Raw genomic sequence first — 20,870 nt, 5'->3', positions numbered from 1 at the left:
TCATCCAGAATATATGATAGACATACAACCAGGAGCACTATAACAGCCAGGCAGTAAAAACCCGATCATTTATACTTTCATAAAACTTAGGACATTCTTTTATCAACATCAACATTGAACATTGTGAAATGTGAGTTTATATCTCACTAACAATCAAATCAAATAGAAACATCAAAAACCAACAAGAAATAAAGAATAGGATGAATATTTGCAAGGATTCTACAAGGAGGATGGACTGAGAAAGCAATAATCCACCCCACGACCCTGGAAAAAGAATCCATCCACAATTACCATATGAATGATAAATACTCTGAATATACCCTTTTTTTCTGAAAGGGGAATTCTGTTCTCTTCCACTATAAGCTAAAGCTCCGATGTCTGAATTTTCATCCTCCGAACTTGACTCCACAAGCCGAAGCCTCCAACACACTCTGCTCCATCTACTGAAACAACGAACTAACTTTCATTACTTCTAAAACCAGCATCTCCCTCCTTTTCTTTTTGTATACTTATAATGACCCCTCTCAAGTCCCTCTCATGGACATTGACCTTGAGTCCATTTTTCATGAACAAAGTGAGTGACATCTTTTGCTCCACCAGGTGGCCAGACACCAGAACAAGGCGGTGCCGGAGCAGCACCGCGGCAGCAATGGACTTCATCTGAAGGTAAGCCAAATCCTTACCCAAACATATTCTTGGACCAGCATTGAAAGCAACAAACTTGAAAGAGTCATGCGTGATGAACTTTGTCCCATCCGATGACAACCACCTCTCAGGTCTAAACTCCATGCAATCCTCACCCCACGTGGACTTCATCCTCCCCGCTGAATAAATGGAATACGTCACCGACGACCCCGCCGGCACAAACGTGCCGTCCGGCAGCAGGTCATCGGCCACCACATGCTTTGAGTCCTCCGGCACAGAAGGGTACAACCTCAGTGTCTCAGACAATGCTGCCTTGAGATAAACCAAACGGTCAACTTCCTCAAAGGCCAACGGCTCATCCAACCATTTTGCCATGTCATCGCCACGTGTCTCCATCAAGACTGTACAAATTTCACGCAGAATTTTCTCCTCCACTTTGGGATTCTGCATCACCAACCAGAAAAACCAGCAAAGAGCTACCGATGACGTGTCGCGTCCAGCTAGGATAAAATTCAGTGCCACCTGTTGTAGAAACTTGTCTGTGTACGATTCTTTCTTCCTCATAAACCTAGTCAACAAGTCATCATGAAGACTCCCATCTTTCTGGTGATTCAGCAATTCCACCTTGCGTTTCTCAATGACATTCGACAAATGGTTGTCCACGTGGACAAGGCTTCGGCTCAGGCTCACCTCCAACCCAAGCCGCAGCCATTTCTTCACTTTCCACAACACCTCTGGCAAAATGAACCTCTGAAGTGTGGCTTCGGTGGCTCGGTCAAAAGCAGTTGCAAAACGGTTATCAGGCAAACCCGACACACATGTTTGTGGATCTCGTCCAAAAGCTAACCCACAAATGTTGTCAAAAGTAAGACGAAGCATTAGGTCTTGCAGATCAATGGGTTCAGCTCGATCATGAGCTTTCTTCAGGATCAAGCAGAGGCGGCTGATGGCTCCGCTCACCCATCTAGCCATGGCTTGACGCAATGTCCTGGTGGTGAATTCCAGCGCTGCAGTCTTGCGCTGGAACAGCCACGTGTCACCGTCAGAGTTAAAGATCCCATCACCCAAAAGATCATGAAAGACAGCATGCCACGTGGGGCCTTTGGGGTAATTGTCGAAACGGGTCTTCAGTATGTGCTCCAAGTTCCTCGGGTCGCATGTCACAGTCACGAGACCTTGCTTCTTGGCGAGGAAAGGAATTGCACAGATGCAAGTCTGGTAAGTGCCGCCACACGCGCGTAGGTTGTCGCAGATCCAGTCATGCAAGCGGTCACAGTTGTCTATGAGGCCCGGGAGACTGCCCAATAAGGCCCAGACACGTGGACCCTTCAGCGACCGCGAGATGAAAGTGAACCATATCAAGTACGCCGTGATCGCCGTTAACAACAATAGAGCCGTGAAAGTTTCCATATTGCAGAAACCAACCAACCAACCCACCCAAGCTAGAATAGTCAAAATGCTCAAAAGCCCAGCAAAAAAGGAAGAAACTTGGAGTTTTGTAGAAGATGGGGTGGCTGGAAAATGAGTAAAAACAGTACCTTTCAGGGAAGGGTGTGTCGAAATAGGAGCATTTCTGATGATGCAGAGGTTTCTGGTGTGAGGTTGGTGCAAGAGAGGAAAATGGAGGAGTGAAAGAAGATGAAAGAGGTTGTGTTTATGTAAAGGAGAAGAGAGTGAGTGTGGTGCAATGAGGGTAAAGTGTGTAATGGTGGAGAGAGATTTATAGGTGGAGTGGTTTAGTGCAGAGTTATTATGGCCAGACTGGTTTTTTGACATTGCACCACCATCTTCTCTCTCTCACTAAACATGTGAGATGCACCATTATAAATGCTCTCTCAGGAGTTGGTGAAGCCTTTAAAGGTGAAGACACCCACCTGTCCCTCTCTCACTCTAGAAGAAGAAACCACACACAATAGACCTTCTTCTCTATCTCTCTCTCTTACTGAGATTGCAACAGGGTGTTGGCAATAAAGGAAGAGAAATAAATGAGAGTGGTTGAGGAACATGGAACGAAGAAGGAGGAGCCAGAGAAAAATCAGAAGGAAATAGTGTTTTTTCTTCACAACTCACACACCTTTTTCAGTAAATGAGATTGTTTTTTACAAACCAAGCAGCTACCTAGCTCATCAACTATATACTAGTATCAGAATTATGCACTACTTGTTCTTGTAAGAGAAAAACCAGTGTTGCCAAGTGGGGTTTGGTTATGGTTTTGGTGAGCAACCCACCAACTATTTATAACATTTATGTTGGCTGAACTGTGTCTTCTTATCCCTCATCATCCAATAACCTGTCAAATAATTCAGTAAAAACAATATATGAAAAGCTAACAAAAGCATGCAAAACAACCATAACAACATCATAGACAATTCTAGGATTCATCACAGTAGCAGAGTTGACCTACCTCCTCATTTATGATCGAATTTCACCAACAATAATTATTATTATATACATGGCTGAGCTTCTTTTAAACAAAAGTCAAACAACCTTGGCAGAATATCGAATAACACAACCGCATGAGTTTTGAGAGCTCCAACGTCTTCTTCACTGTGAAATGGTTTTTTTTTTCTCTTTTTTTTCACACTCATAAATCGACCATATTCATTCTCCTCGATAAATGTGGGTGAGAGCAGGAGAAAGAAAACAAGTGTAGATCAACTTAGATTCTACATCTACTACTATAATCTATTTAGGGTAAGATTTGTAAGCAAAGTTTGTTTATAATTATTATTCCCATTTATTGTTTTTAATTTGAGAAATCTTATTGGAGCATGCAAAATATTGCTATTATTGAATATTGTACTTTATCAGATCAACTAGTATAACTTTATACAAACTTTAGAATAATTGGAAAATGGTGACTGCAAAATGTGTGCTAAGGGTACGAACTGCAGAATTATAGTCTCAAACTTCACTCTGTAAGTAATCACGTAATTGATGAGTTACTCAGAGTTAAATCTGCAGATTATAATGAAATAATATACCTAAATTGCATAGGTGTTTTCTGTAGATAAAAAGAAATTACTGAAGATACATGTAAGGTTTGTTCATAACTGATCCATGTTTTGGTATGACATGAGTATATCTGATAGGATATTGTGGTGAAGTTTTTAAAATGGGATTTTGTCAAACGCGGAAAGAAGGGTACAGAAATTGATGGATGGAGTAAAACTTAAAAGGTTTGAACTTTGAAGAGATATCTGACCTCAGGAATCGAAGAAAGTCAATGGAGTAATCAGGGAAAGGAAAGAGACAACTCTGCTAAGAAATTAATACATTTGAGGAAGTGACGGTGAAGATGCTTATCAAATTACACAGTTCTTTCATTTTTCAGAAAATAAAATAAAATTATGAAATCATAAATACATACTTTTTTTTCAAAATAACAGCTTCACCCTAGAGGGCATTAGCTGCAGTAGTTTTTAATGGAAATTTACTACTAATTAATTAAACCACCTTTTAGATGATTATTGCTTTCATATGCAACAATCACAATAAATATATATATATATATATATATATATATATATATATATATATATATATATATATATATATATATATATATATGTATGTATGTATGTATGTATGAATTATATGTGTATATATATATATATATATATATATATATATATATATATATATGTGTGTGTGTGTGTGTTTCGGTATAAGGTCGAGTCACTGATTCCTACACAATTTTCTTCTGTAGTCAATCGATCTCTTCAGCGTCCTCTGTGGTCCAGTTCAAGTCTCCTTCGACCGGTTGTCCCTTTTCTCGATTCACCTACGATCCAAGTTCTGTCTAGGAGAGTATCTGTCAAAGGTTATCCGATGCTTAAGTCAGTAATTGTTCATTCAGTAATCTGAGTGTTATAATAAATGTGCGATTAATCAACCTATCTACCTCTTACCTTTGACATATATTTATAGTGTTGGTTATGGACTTTGGATTAGACTTAATCAAGACTTAATCACAACTTAATAACCTTTAGTCTCATCTTACCTTAATCATACTTGATAACCTGTCCGTCATATCTGTACGATCTTGTCGTTATTTGGAAACCGTCCGTCCTATTCGTCTAATATATCCCAGTACAGTATGTATTATTGGACTGAGTGATTATATCGTATATGAGACTTGGAACTTGGACATATTAGTCTTAGGTGATACTTCTCGATAGATAAAAAATAAGTTGAAACTTGGACATATTCGTCCTTTGCGTCCTTAACAAAAGATCAATCCTAGTATTTGTCTTAGGTGATACTTCTCGATAATAAAAAATGTTTCATTGAGAGAAATTTCATTTTAAATGGATAGATAAAAAATGAAGTTGAAACATCTAATCAACCACTGTGCACTTATAAGATACGAAAAAATATAGCTTGTAAAAGATTAAAAATAATGAGTGAAACTATAAAGTGTAATAATTAATTTTCACATGGTGTATGAGTGGTAATATAAATATTTTTATAAATGTTGAAAGTATACTTCTCATCATATAATTTAGATTTCTCTTATGATTTTCATCCATTTCCTGAAAATGAAAATATGACAAAGAAATTAATTTCAAATACGGTTTATTTTATAATAAGATCTTATTAAGTAAGATTTGCATGGTTGGGTATTTTTTACTTTTTTTATGCAAAATTCATCATATCGAGGGCATGCATGTATAGAGAAATAATAATTTCTGACTACAATTATTCATTCACTTTCCAACAATTTGTATATTTTCATATATGTAGAAATTTGTAATTAAATAATAATTCCCATATCCTTTCTTCTTCTTCTCTATTGTATCCACATCTTAGTGACACTATTTCTCAAATGATCATTTATTGTCACAATTAAAATCCACCACTAATGTGTTCTTTAAAAGGTTGTTTTGAAAGGCATATAGAATGATTGTCACTTTATTCACATCAATTGGTTGTGAAATGCAATGTTCTATTGGTTGTTAGAATGTTGTTAGTCATTTTGAAGTGTTATTGTTATGTTTTAGGAAGTATATATATGTTGACAACTTTATTATTGGTAATATTAATTACTTAATTAGAAGAAAAAACAACAACAATTGTAATACTTAAAGTAGTTTGATAATTAATGCATGATAAATTTCATTGGCAATTCTTTTGTTTATTATGTATGAAAGCAAATGAATAGATGTAACAAAATTATGTTGAAAAGTCAAAAAATGGAATATTTGATAGACTTATAGGAAGAAGTAAGAGAGAGTTTTAAAGTTCGGTAGGTTAGTAGGTGAAAACTTGATGAATAATGTAGTTGGGAGTTGTTATTTTTCTCCTAATCATTTCTTGCCCCTAACCATACAACCAAACCATTTTTTCACCATTTTATCACACTAATTTATATATATATATATATATATATATATATATATATATATAATTCTTATAAAATTGTATAATTTATAACAAAAATGAAAAAAAAAATTGTGAAGGGAGGGAGGTAATGGTGGAAAGATTGACATTGTCTTCTCAAATTTTTTTTTAAAAAAAAAAGAAAAAAAAATCAAACTTTTAGGCTCTTTAAATAAATCTATTTTTAAGGACTAAAAGTGATTATTAAAAAGACATTTTAATTTTTTTCAAATTTAGTAGTTAGAAACTAATAAAAATGTATTATTTTAAATGTAGAGAAATAAAATGTCTTTTAAAGTATAATTAAGTGATTTTACATCTAATAACATTGGTGTTGATTTGAGAGAATAATAGGAAAAATAATTACAATATAAAAGAATCTAAAAACTTAAAAAGAAAATGAATTAATTCCAAAGCTTATATTGATGATTGATTCATATAGCAGCACAACAAGAGAGGAATATTTATTTTTTGCATGCAATTAAATTAGATTGTGATAGCCATATTAATGAATGATATTATGAGCATAATTGTGTTCATGTAAGATATGAGATATGAGATGGATTTATTAATTAATATAATTAATATTGAAGTAGATATGAGATGGGTTCATTTGGTCAACGATCACATACCTATATTCTTGTTTTTTTTTTATTATGCATTTAATTTTGTCAACTGCTGGATTCACAAGACATCTATGTCTGCATTCTGTGAAGTATATTAATATGTTCTCAAGCCTAAATCCCCGTGACATATCTTATTCAAAATTAATTCAAATTTCTATTTTACATTATTCATTAATTAATTAAATTTGTTTTCACACTAAACAATAACCCTATACTTCATTAATGTAATCTTTTCACACTAAATTATTAATCTTTTGTAAATTTTACAATTTAAGTTTTTTTTTATATTTTATGATTGAATTTTTTTAACAAAATAATGATAAGTCTTTCCACGAAATTAATAAGAAAGATTTATTACTAAAAGAATAGGAATACAATAAAATTTATATAACACTAATTAGACCTAAATTTAATAAAATAAAAGATATATCTTATTCTTAATCTAAAACCTTAATTATGGTAATTAATTTTTGTTATTATGCTTCGCTTTTTTATTTAACTTAAACTTATATTTGGATTTTCAACACTTTTAACTTAAAAGTTTCTATTAATATTTTTTTTTACTCAATTTTTTTCATTTTAATCAATAACTTAGACTCGTTTAAATTTTTAACAACCAACAAGTTTCTTTTAAATGTCATGTTATCATATTTTCTTTTAAAAACATCACCGCCATGACTTTCTTTTATTTTTCTTACATTTTTTTCATAATTCACATTATTTCATATATATATATATATATATATATATATATATATATATATATATATATATAAGAAAAACTTAAAATTAAAAATTTACAAAAATAGTAGTGATAATAACATGTAGAGAACTGTTTTTTACACCATATGATTAGCTTTTAATACAAGGAAAGGCTAATTTTTGTCATTAATTAAAAGAAACCATGTCGTCCATGTCCGCATCAAAACAACAGAGCATAGTTTCAATATATGAAGACTTCACAATAAAAATATAAGTCTCATTTTGAAATATTATTACAAAAAACAGACACACACACATATATATTTTTGTAATGAAAGTTTTATTAAACTAGAATATAATTTTTAATTTTTAAAATAAAAAATATTAATAAATTGAAAATAGCAATTATAAAATTAAATATTTTTTATATTTATTAATGTTTTTTATTATGAATAATTATTTTAATTAAAAAATAATTATTAAAAGAGTAAAATTGGAAAGTTGATTTTTTTATGGATAATTATTTGAATTCAAAAATAGTTAGATTTCTCGAATTAAGCAAACATATAAATAGTTTTATGTGATTCCAATGCTTTCTATATATTGCACATAAGAATGAAATATTTATCAGAGAGACAGTGACTTTAATTTCTCTAATTTTAACTCAAAAAAGAAAACTTGTTCATATAATTTTAGATAGATATGAATGAAACATTTTCCATAATTAGATACAAATACAGTGTATCTATATGTCTATGTGGTGTAGGTATGATGGTGGCAGAGTTGGACATATTTACTGAAAATTCAATCACTGAAAATAAGAACATGCATGGCTATAAAAGGATGCATGTTGAATATCATCATCACTATATCATTTTTAATTATCTTTGTTAACATGGTCGAATCTTTCAGTGTAGATTGTGAAAGTTGAGCATTTTCCATTTGCATGTCCAAGAACAGTGTGTGATTTCTCTGCTGCTGCTGCTGCTCAGAGAATATCAGAACTTCACTATATAGGATATGATTTCCTGCAACTAACCTAATATTTTCTCTATTTCTCAGTTTTTCTGTTTTCCATTACTGTTGTCATAGTGTTTTTATATCCTTCTCAGTTCAACCCTTTGATTTTCATTATATATATATATATATATATATATATATATATATATATATATATATATATGTGTGTGTGTGTGTGTGTAACAAAACATTATAAAGAGAATTTTGTTTATAGGTAATTTGTCAGTATTTCTACAAATAATATTCTTAGGTTTGGAAGTCTTATTGTAATAAGACAGAAAATAACCCAAGAATATTTTTCATTAGTATTTAAAATACCATAATATATTTAAAAGACAATTATAATAATGTAATAACTAGTTTTATGTTTAATATATTTTTTGTTCTGTTTTTCATCCACTCTTTAAATGATCCAAATTAAAGTTTTACTCCAAAAAGTTATATTAAAGGTATTTTAAACTTTTATTTCTCTCATCACATTTATTTTCTAGAGTATTTTACTTGTAAGAATTTATACAAATAATTCCCATCTCATTCAAAAAGCCAACAGCACTAAGTGTGTAATGAAAACAAAAATAATAATAATAATAATAAGGAGGTTGTTTAAATATATTGAATATCTTACTCTCGTTAAGACAAATTTATATGATATAAGTGATGTTAACTTTGTTTTATAAATTCATTTTATATGATTAAATTATGTTTAAAGTTCATTCTTTTGTATAATCTAAGAGTTATCTAAAGTTTATTCTAACAATTTATTTGTTTAATTCATTATGTTATCATAATTGGATTACTTGTTAATGTATAGTATTGTATTTGAAATATCTAAGTGTGAAAAGTGTATTTAGAGATCAATTATAAACCAATTTTTTAAGTTCATTTTATAAAATTAAGATATGACTTAAATTCATTTTTTTAAATGATGTGAGCGTTATCCAAAATTTGTTCCAATAAAATATGTTATTTGTTGAACTCATTCTATCACCTTATATTAGACTATTTATTAATGTCTAGTTTCATACTTCAGATATCTCATCATAAAGAATGTATTGGAGATTCATTATAAATCAATTTTGTATATGATTTAATGCCTTGTTAGGGAGAGTAATTGAGTGGATTTGAGAGGATTTGAAAATAATTTTTTTTTTTTTTTGTTTATTTGAGTGAATTTGGAGATAAGTGAGAGTGAATTTGGAAGTAAAGTTTCTGAGAATTAGTGTATGATTTAAGAATTAGTGTATTTGGAAGTAAAGTTTCTCAGAATTAGTGTATGATTTAATTTATGTGACAGATTAAAAAAAATTACTTTCAAATTCACTTTCACTTATGTCCAAATCCACTAAAATAAACAACAACAAAAATTATGTTCAAATCCTCTCAAATTCACTCAATTACTCTCTTTCAAATCTCTTCAAATGAACAAGATTATTCTCCTCCAAATCCCTTGAAGTGAACAAGACATAAGTTCATTTCTTTAGATGATATGAAAATCATTTAAAGTTTATTCTAACAGATTTTGTTATTTATTAAACTTATTGTGTCATTGTTAGACTACCTATTAACGTGGTTTAAGACTCAATATATATAATTGTGTTGAAGATTTCTTATTTTATAAAATTAAATTAAATTTTAAATACTATCTTTGAAAAAACAAAATAGAAAATAAAAATGTTTTAATGGAAACAAACTCCTCCTCTAATCCAAAGTCTCTTAATTTCTACTAGGAAGAAAAAGAAAAAGAAATTAAATTTTTTCTACAATATAAAAATATATCCAACATAGAGGATGAATTTTCTCATTTTCACAATTAAATATTATTAATATTATTTTTATTTTCTTTTTCAGACTGATTAGTGTAATTCACTTACAAAAATCCATTTCAAAATATCCTTAGTTCAACTTCATCCATGTATAGTCTTTTTAATCATCAATCTCCCCAATCTATATCATCTATTATCTTTATTTCTAAAAGAAACTCTAATATTGTTTTTCTTTAAATCTTAACTGTTAAAAGTAATCTTATATTAAAATTTTAAACTGATCGTGGTACATTAAAATGCATTCAATATATTAAAAATATTTATTATCATGAATTTATTTATAATACAATTTATACATTCAAAATATTTATTTATTTTAAGTTTTAATTTCCCCAAAACAAAACTTTTTCTTCTGCGTTACACCGACAGAAACACTAGTTTTTAGTAGAGTAAACTTGCGTTATAACTTCTTATTTTTATTGATTATCTATTAAGTTCAGTTATGATTAATATTTACTGCAAATTTGATTGATTATGTATTTTAATTCTCCTAATTATGTATATATTTTTCTTTTTACAAAATTCAAACTCTACATGTTACTGTTTAAAAAGTTTGAACATTTGTAATTTATTCTTTTAATAAAAAAGCGCATTATTTATTTAGTTTTATATTTTCATTATTTTCTTATAAATACACTGAACAAATATAATATGCCTAGCTCTAATTATTTCTGCCTATTCAATACATTTTCTCTTTACCATAATACTATATCTTTTACGGGAAGTGGGCCCATCAAAAATGGGCATTTACTTACTTAACCCCTCACGAAGGAAGGTGCAGGAAGAAGGGGATGTCAAATTTTGGTTTTAGAATTTTTAATAAAATTTTAAGCAAGGGTAAAATAGAGATATGGTTATTTACGAGTTGCCTAAAGAAGAAAAGGAGGTGCAGAAAAACAATACTTCCAAAAATTTGTTTCAAGACCAATAGCCCAATTCTTTTTTAAATAAAATTCTTTTCTTAACTTCTGGAAACCAGGTTTTAAATGTAACTTTTGTCAATTTACATTTTTTTTGTGACAATTTCTTCATGCACCTAAATAAAATTTCCTGTGTACTTTTATATAAAAAAAAAAAGAAAAAGAAATGTTTTTGCCTTTTTCAGATTGTGTAATGCAAAAGTTAAAAATTAGTTTCAAACTATGTAATTTAGAAACTTTTCAATGTCCAAAAATAAAAAATAATTTTCGAATTATACAATTCCAAACTAAAAAATAACTTCCAACAATTAAAAGAACATTAAGACAAAAATAACTTCAACATTGAACAATCTAAAAATCTTGAATACGTAAATATTTATTTTCAAATTACACAACTCAAAAAGTATTTTTAACTCAAATTATACAATCCAATTCTCAAACAAATTCAGAATTATATTCCACCTAGCCTTTAACATGTAGGAAAATTTCAAAATTATGTAAATAATTTTCAAATGTATCGTGGAACACTCTACCTATTCTACCCTATTCTGTATACAATATAATGATAATAATATAATTTATATATTACCATAACGTCATCAATGTCAATCCTATATAATAATAATATAATCAAGTTATTAATAATAACACAATTTTAATTATAAAAATATAAATAATTTACTTTAAGTTTGGAAATCTAAGTTTTTTGGTTTTTTCTTCTTTATTCATAAATATTTTAGTTACAAGTCATATATTTCTTAAGATAAAAGATAATCAAATATAAATTTCTTTAACCTTCTCTAAATTACAAAGTCTATTAATATGTAACAGAAAATGTTCTATTAATAAATTTTAAATATTTGACTAAATTAAATATGTTCAAATACCTTTTAATTCCTTTCTCGATGATAGAGTGGATAGTTATGTTTGAAGATGATTAACATATTTAGAAAAGTAAAAAATTACTTTAATAATACTTTTTTAATAATATTTTGATAATACATAGATGCAGTTTATGATTAATCTATTTTATATATTTTATTAAACATAAATTTAAATAAACCAATAAAATAACTATAAGTATTTTATTGTCAAAAAATTATTAAAAAAGTTATTAAAATATCAAAATTTTTGGAAAATAATGTTTCCAACATGTGATTGTAATGATTACTTGCGTTTAGTTTCCATATTTACAGTCTTATAGTGAAATGATTATTAACAAGAAGATTTGTTTCAAGAGAGTATATGTTGCTCAAAACAATTTTTATTATAAGATAAAGTTGGTGTTAGGATAATAAGAAAGTATGTTAAATTAAATGCTAATTGTCATCATTTACTAGACTCTATGCAACATTTTTTTTTCTTTCAAAGTTGATGTCCAATTTCTATTATCAGAACAAAGGATATACTGATTCATACATGTAAAACAATTATAGCTATAAAATACTATCTAATATAAAATTTTTCAGAAAATAGAAATGAAAATAATGAAATTTAATTTTATACACTCGTGTAAAAAAAGTTTTTATAACATTATCATGTCCACTCAATTTGAGGTTAAAAATGTATAGTGATAATTTTATAAATATTTAGTTCAAAATGATGTTATATTTGTTCATTCAATGTTTCTTTTAAAAATTTAAAAATAGTGTTAGTGTTTTTATTTTCTCTTTCATTTTGTTCGAAACCTTTCAATAAAATGTAATGATAATGTCAAATTCGTAAGAGCAAGCTCTTCAACCTATATCGTTTTATCTTATTATTATGGTGTTCGTTTGGGTTGAAACTTTGTTCTCCCCAAATACATTTCACATTAGGGTTGGTGTTTTTATTCACTAGTCATTGTTGTGTGTTCTAAAGGTTGTGTTTTTAGTTTAATCTTGAGTTTGTAAACTTTAAATTATCATAACTTTTTATATGGATCTGAAATAAAGACGCTCCAAAAATAAAAATTGTTGGAAATGGGTGTTAAACACACTAGCCTTCATTTAAGGTTTTTTTTTTTTTTTGGAATATTATGAAAGTTTTAAAAATACATAATTTAATATATGTTTTTTATTTTCTTAGTATTTCCACCCAATTTTCTATACTTTACACCTTTGTTTTTTATACTTATACTACTTCTAAAATTCTAAAATTTTTTGTGGTGCATTATATTGTATATTGATTTTTTATAATTTTAGCAAAGAAAAATATTGTAAAAAAAATAACCACAATTTAACATATGTTATAAATGTAAGAGATCTTAATAGACATTAGCAGAAGTATATTCAGAGACAACATATATGTCAACTTGAGGTCTCCTAATATGACATTAGACCTTCAACATAAGTCAAAAGTCTAAAATAATAGACATTTAAAGTCTTTTTATGGTGTCAGTTTCAATTTATCATAAATATGGAAATCAATTAATTATCATCATGTTGTGTGAATCGAGCTACATCACTTATTTCTTTTTTAAATAAAATATAAAATAATGAATTGACTTAACAAAAATAATGCATATAAGATTTTTATTATTAATTTAAATAATTTTGTAATAAGTAAGATATGGGAAAGAAAAACACTTAACATTATATTTTGTTAGCAAATTTGTGAAAATATTTGAGTGCATATACTAACATTAATTTATTAATCATGTATAAAAATAATTTTTTATGAGAACCTAAAAAGGGTTAAGATTAGAGAAGAAATTTTATAAATGAACACTCAAATATTTTATTATTAAATGAAGTTACATATAAATAAAATTCTATTAAAAGATTCGTTTTATAAAATCTTTTATTTCTCCAGGACTTTTTATTTATGATTCCTTTATGTTCTCTTTAAAATTTGGACCCATATTTAATATCTTTCAATATTTAAGTGTACTTTAATATTCTTGGCATTAAAGGCAACACATTTAGTCAATTAATTTTTTAAATAGAGTAAGTTTAATTTATGTTTTATTAATGAGTCAATGTTTAATTTAAAATCATGTGTTTTTTTGGGTTTGCATATGGTCTTAGGAAATTTTTTATAAATCTTTATTTTATCGTGATTCTAAGAATGTGTTTGAATTATTATCCTAAACTCTCTTTATGTTTTGAGAGCATCCAGAGAGATTTAGAGTTCTATGAGCACTTATATAAAAAAAAAAAGTTTTCTACAACAAATAAGGGAAGCTAGTGTTAACATTTTTATTATTGTTTAATATGGTCTAAACTAATTATTTAGTAATTGTGATTTGGATTGATGAATTACATTTTATTAAATGAAATTTTGTCAAAATGGTGCAACAAAATGGTACGCATTCAACAAACTAAGAGGAGGGTGAATTAGTTTCTTATCGTAGATCATTCTTTTAATAATTTTCTCACGTAAATATAAATTTATTAAAACAATTTAAACAAATTTAAAGAGTAAGGTAAAGATAAAATTACACAAGTAATTTTTATACTCGTTCGGATCAAAAAGATCCCACATCCCAAACCAACAAATTGTTATAATCACAAAGAAAATAAACATGTTTAAGGTTGGAACACCTCTCTTGTTACCACAAGAGGTGAAACTTAATTCTCCTAGGACGACCAGTTAGAAGTGGACTTTAAGCCTAACTCAACCCCACAAAACCGGCTTGTAGGGTGAGGTTTGCACCCACTTATATACACTTAAATGACCTTATCTCTAGTCGATGTGGGACTTCCAACGCACCTCCCTCACGTCGAGGTATATACATCTCGAGTGTGGGATTATACTTTTTTAATGGGTGGTCCGATAGCGGCCCGATAGCGGGTGGAACAACATGCCCAACGACAACAGAAATCGCTAGGATAGGCTTAAATCATGGCTCTGATACCATGTTAGAAGTGAACTTTAAGCCTAACTCAACCCCACAAAACCGGCTTGTAGGGTGAGGTTTGCACCCACTTATATACACTTAAATAGCCTTATCTCTAGTTGATGTGAGACTTCCAACATCCTTTGAATGTTTCATGAAGGATGACCACCTCCTTTGAATCTTCACAAAGGATGAACACTTCCTTTGAATCATTACAAAGAATAACAGGCTTCCAACTCAACAACAACAACAACACTCAATCCTCTCAGTGAAAATTCTCACTCTATTCCAACGTGTCAAGTTCTTAAAGTCAAAACACATATTTCGCAAACCCTAAAATACATATCACTGCACATTATAGATAAAAATTTCGAAATAACTTCACAATGTTGGTATGATAACTTCTAAATGGTTAAATGGAAAGATAGAAAACACAATAGTAAAAAATCCAAATGTCAAATCAATGGATATCTAGAACAAAATTGTTAGAAAGTGGAATGTTGAAGTGTCTAGTACAAGGGTGAGGAGGGAAAAAGCATTAAAAGTTGATCATATTTATTTTTGTTGGAATGCTCATGCTTCTCAAGCATCCCAAACAGCATAGACGACTACACATGCTTCTCAAACATCACAACCAAATGCAATTTGGCGTCCACCAAACCCAACACAAGGCCTAGATTACCACATAGGAAGGACGTGTGTGGAAACCATGAATTATGCATTGTGTATTTTTTTTTTTGAAACTGCACCATTTTTTGTAATTTATGTTGCAACTCTTACTTGTTAACAATGTATAACTCTTTTTGTTATGGACATGTACCTTTTTTTATTGTTAAACTTCCATAACAATGTTTCTATTTGAATGGAAGTATTATGAAATATAATTATAAATTATGTTTGGTCTGTGAAATCTTCCCATCCATGTTAATATAAAGCCTTTTAATGGTTTTTTCAATTTTTTTTTTGTTGTTGTTATGTATCAATTATTCATGGACTAAATAATGTTTGTTGTTGTTATATATCAATTATAAATTATTCATATTTCTCATTCTTAAAAACAATATATTTAACATATCACCTCCTCCATTTATGTTTAACATTTAAACACTGTGCCACATTTTCATTACATCATTTCATCTCATCACAATCAAAATGATATTTACTCCAAATTAACATAAAAACTAAATTGTATGTTTTTAAAGTAAAGACTAAATTAAAAAAATCTAAAAATTATGAGTTTTTCTAAAAAAATGGAATAAAATTAGATAACTAAATTAATAATCAAGTCTACAATTTAAGTATCTTTATATTTAAAAGATTTTACATTATATTACGAACTCAGTCTGTGCATATAATTGTCTCTTAATAGTAAATTAATTATGATGTTAAAATTGGTTATTACACTTATCACACTTACTTTTTGTCTACTAATCTGATTTACCACATTTTTAAATTGTACAGTAAACCATAACCCGTAAGTAAAAAAACAAGAAAATTCATTTAAGATATATCGAAACTTTTATACTAATAACTACAGTCCATTAAAATCATTATAATTGATTGAAATTAAGTTCATACAATTTTAACATGTCAAAATAATATTTTAATATATTAAAATTATTATTGACTTTAATAGATTAAAATGTGATTTTGATAGATTAAATAAAAAATTATCATATTCTTGAAATTGAAGTAATTTTAATTAATTAATTAAAAATTCATTTTAATTAAAATAGAGTTTAATAGATAGTTTTACGTTCTAAATAGTTTTAATTTACTAAATCTTTATTTTCATTGATTAAAATGTTTTTTAAAAAAGGTAAAATAAGCACTTGCAACATAATCAAAATCACAAATTTTAGCTTAAATCAATATCCTATCCAAGATCAATATTTTTAACACCTGCTCAAGATAACATATTGTGCTTAAAAACGTCAAATTTGTAAATGTTAAGTTAAGTTTTTATATCAACATAATACATCTTTATAATTACTTTACAAATATTTTCTAATATTTTTAGAAGAAATTAAGAAAATGAAGAATTAGATAAGTAAAATTATTAATTCGTGGTCACTTTTTAAATAATATCAATATTAATTTAATAAAGAAATGTCACCTTAATTCAACTTAATAAAATATTGACTGAATTGAGAGAAAAAAAGTTAAAAAATTACATTAAATAATTATCTCAAATATTAGAAAAACAAATATATTTAAAAAAATTTAAATGTATTTAAACTACAATACATCCATTTAATCAGAATTATTTTAGTATATAAGATAAAAAAAATTAATAAGATTTTAGATTTGAAGGTTTTAAATGAAACTGTTTAATTGTCCTAATAAATCCATCAAAACTCACAAATTTTAAATTGTAACATCCCATTTATATTATAAAGATATATAATATAATAAAGGTGTCATTATGAATAATACTATAAAGCAGTTAAGAGTAATAGGATTATAGTCATCTTTAAACTGTACAATTTGGAAACTTAGAGTACTGGAGTTTCTCTCTTAAATTACAAAGAATTTAAAACTTAGAACATGACAAAATTTCTTCAAAACATCCTAGGATAAGATAATTAAAGCCTAGAGAACTAGGCAGCAGCATTTCCTTCCCCATCAAGAGTTGTTTCCAAAGCATCTCCTCGCCATCTGCTCCCATCCAAGTGGATGATCATCGTAAGGGAAATAAATGCAAACATGGCACAAACACAAGCAATTGCAAGGGTGAGCTAGTTATATAAAAAACATACAATTAAGAGCATGTACATACAAGATATTAATTTAAAGCAAACAAGATAAAACATTCATCCTATCATGTTAGATACTAGACTTGACTCGTCCGGACTTTAGAATAATAGTCGAGCTATGGCGGGTCATGCACCCATGGTGGCTTGTGATACTTAGGTTACTGCCTTGGGCTCCACCGCCCTGGGCTCCCCCGCCTGCCACACTTACGAGGTTAGTCTGTTGCGCGCCTTGGAGCATGATGGAAGCCTCCAAGACTAAGACCTCCTACTACTCCTCACCACATGGTTCAATCCTCTCTACGTGAGAAGAAAGACCATTGGAGCGTCAGGAAGACCCTCAAGATTGAGCTCCTACTTTTATTCTAAAACACTAAGAATCTCACTAAGAGATTCTACACAGATGAAACTTAGTTTACCACTTAGATTGTACTTTCATCACTTTATAATCAATATACTCTTTGTCACAATCAATATATACACAATCTCAACAATATACATTACTTACCACTCACAAATTATAAAAATAACTACTCTCTCATTAATCTAAGTTAATCAATACCATAATCTTTTATAATTTATTTCTGATGCCTAGACCATGTACAAATATAAAACTTTATTTCCTTCAACTATATTATAATAATTATTTTAAACCATACTTCTATTATAAATTTTCTATTAAATCATTTGCACAAACATTTTTAATTTATATTAAACCAACATTTAAATTATAATATTAAAATATTACACTATTATATTATACGAACCTAATAATTATATATAAAATAATTATATGTAAAACTATTTAATGTTAATATAATTTATATGTAACTTACGTATATACATATACATATAAACTTTATTATAATAATATAATACGAAACTTACGTACTATGTACTTTTCGTTTACATATATACATATATAAATCTATATCATATATATATCATTTATAACCTTACGTGCATTATTAAAGTTATATATATATATATATATATATATATATATATATATATATATATATATATATATATATAAATTAATAGTATGATATATTATTATACATATTACCTCTAGATAATTTATAATGTTTTCTTAATTATGAAATTGCTTGTTAAATTATTCATTATCACAAAATATTTGCTACCAACCTCACCTCGCTATCCAATTGGTTATCGGAGAGGGTTCAGATGTCTGAACGCATCAGACTCACCTTCGACGCTAGCACATATGACTAGTCACAACTGACTGGACCAGGTCAGGGCTGCTCTATGATCAGGGATGTATCAACTCAGGTTTTTAAGTCTCCTCTATCCTACCAACAAAGAGAGGCTCTCAACCAGTTTTAATTAATTTATTTAAGTTACCTAAACTAGTCTGTTGTGCTCTAAGCCTCAAACGCCTAATTTTTATATTTTACCCTCCTCTCACAGTATCCTGAAACAGTACCCATGCATCCAAGTACTACCCAATGCTAATTAAAGTCTCACCCAAAGCCTTTCCAAAACATCATCAATCATAGTCAATAACTCATTCAGAAACATATTAGATTCATCACATCAAACAATGCACAGGAAATAAATCACAGGTTCCTCCTTTACGCAATCAAGCTCATACCAGAATGCATCAATTCAACAATATCACATTCAATTTCAATCAGCAACTCAATTCAAAACAGATAAAATTCATCATCATGCCAATTCACAGATTTATACTCTTCATCACTTTCACAGTCTCAGTTTGGACATCCACTAAGATTAAAAATTGGAGGGCAACTTCACAAATACATCAGTTCAACATTCAACATGCAGTTATTTTATAAAATAAATTCCTAAAAAAATAATCCGCTCCCCTTACCTGGGTTTCTCAAAGAGCAGCTAATTTGAAGACTCCCTAACGGAGTCTCACCAAGACAGAACACCTAGTACCTATAAATCCCCATATCGGCAGTAAAAAATGACTCTTAGAGCTATGATTTAAGAGGAATTAGAAAGAGGGCATTTCTAACTGCATAAAATCAGTAGAACCCCCAAACCCTAAGTATCAAAATAGTGGAGAAAATAGGAGAACCGCAGAATGATTCAGAGAAACTATTTGGTTCAATGTGAAGCCTCTGTCGCTGTGAATGTTTAGACACCTTCAAACTAAAAATTAAACGGTTCAATGAGCTAGGATTCTAGAGAGAAGGCAGAACAATTATGTGAAAGAGTTTTTAGAGAGAGGAGGAAAATGACTAAATGAAGAATCTGATTTTTAGAGAAGCCCCTTCTAAGTCATGTGCCCTTAATCTTTACGGGCTAGACTGTCTAAACATAAGACCCACCAATCCTTTCTTATTTTCAGGTCCTTACATAAACACATATTGAGAAATTTAAACACATTTTACGCAACGATAAAAGAAAACACATGAAAAAAAAAACAAAACAAAAGAAGACAATCGAGAACAAATTTGAAAGTGAAACAGAGTAATGGACACTCAGAATCGCAGAAAAGATTGAATTTTCCTTTTAAAAATTAGGGTTAAATATGCTTTTAGTCCTTGAAGTTTCAGTGATTTTTGGTTTTAGTCCCTGTATGAAACATTGATGGCATTTAGTCCTCATAGTTTTGAAACTGTTATCAATAGTCCTTAATTTTAGATGGCGTTAACTTTTGTTTGACGTGGCTAACGGTTAGCCCACATCTAATGCCAAATATGAATTTATTCTATGCCACGTTTTCTTTTCTTTTTATTTCCAATTTGCACAAAAGCCCCTTGTTTCTTCAATGTTCACACTTCAAGGAACACGCAATTAGGGTTCAGAAGGCGAAATCCAAATCGCCGTTGAACCTCCAATGCAAGGTCGTCACCACCTAGCCTCTGTGCCGCCACAAAAACCCTAAGGCAACCACCTGCAACATGGATCACTTTTATTGTATCTGAAACCTGAAACATGGTTAGCCCTAATCCTAATTCTTTCCAATTTTCAAACAGAAAAAAACCTAATGTCTCATCCAGACTCTGATTCCAAGCATCGCCACTCCAAGTTCGACCAAGAACCAAGGTACCCTCTCTTCGCACTTCGATTTCAATTCCCAGTCCCATTTTTTATTACACTGAAGTTGGTTTAATTTTAAATGCATTTTACAGTTATGGGAAAAATTCTTACATGATTTCATTTTTGAATGTTGTTTTTGGGTT

General features: G+C 29.0%; 1 protein-coding gene across 1 annotated transcript; it reads right to left on the bottom strand.

The window, feature by feature from the left end:
• Nucleotides 1-52: 52 nt before the first annotated feature.
• On the bottom strand, nucleotides 53-2,757 carry LOC106774045 (cytochrome P450 86A8). The gene has a single exon (XM_014660857.2). It carries the CDS (start codon nucleotides 2,419-2,421, stop codon nucleotides 457-459), a length of 1,965 nt encoding a protein of 654 aa, XP_014516343.2. The 5' UTR covers nucleotides 2,422-2,757; the 3' UTR covers nucleotides 53-456.
• Between the last annotated feature and the right edge of the window lie 18,113 nt (nucleotides 2,758-20,870).

Source organism: Vigna radiata, chromosome 9, assembly GCF_000741045.1.
Source record: "Vigna radiata var. radiata cultivar VC1973A chromosome 9, Vradiata_ver6, whole genome shotgun sequence".
Lineage (NCBI taxonomy): Eukaryota > Viridiplantae > Streptophyta > Magnoliopsida > Fabales > Fabaceae > Vigna > Vigna radiata.
The sequence above is the reverse complement of the archived record's forward strand: the minus strand, read 5'-3'. Positions and strand labels throughout refer to the sequence as shown.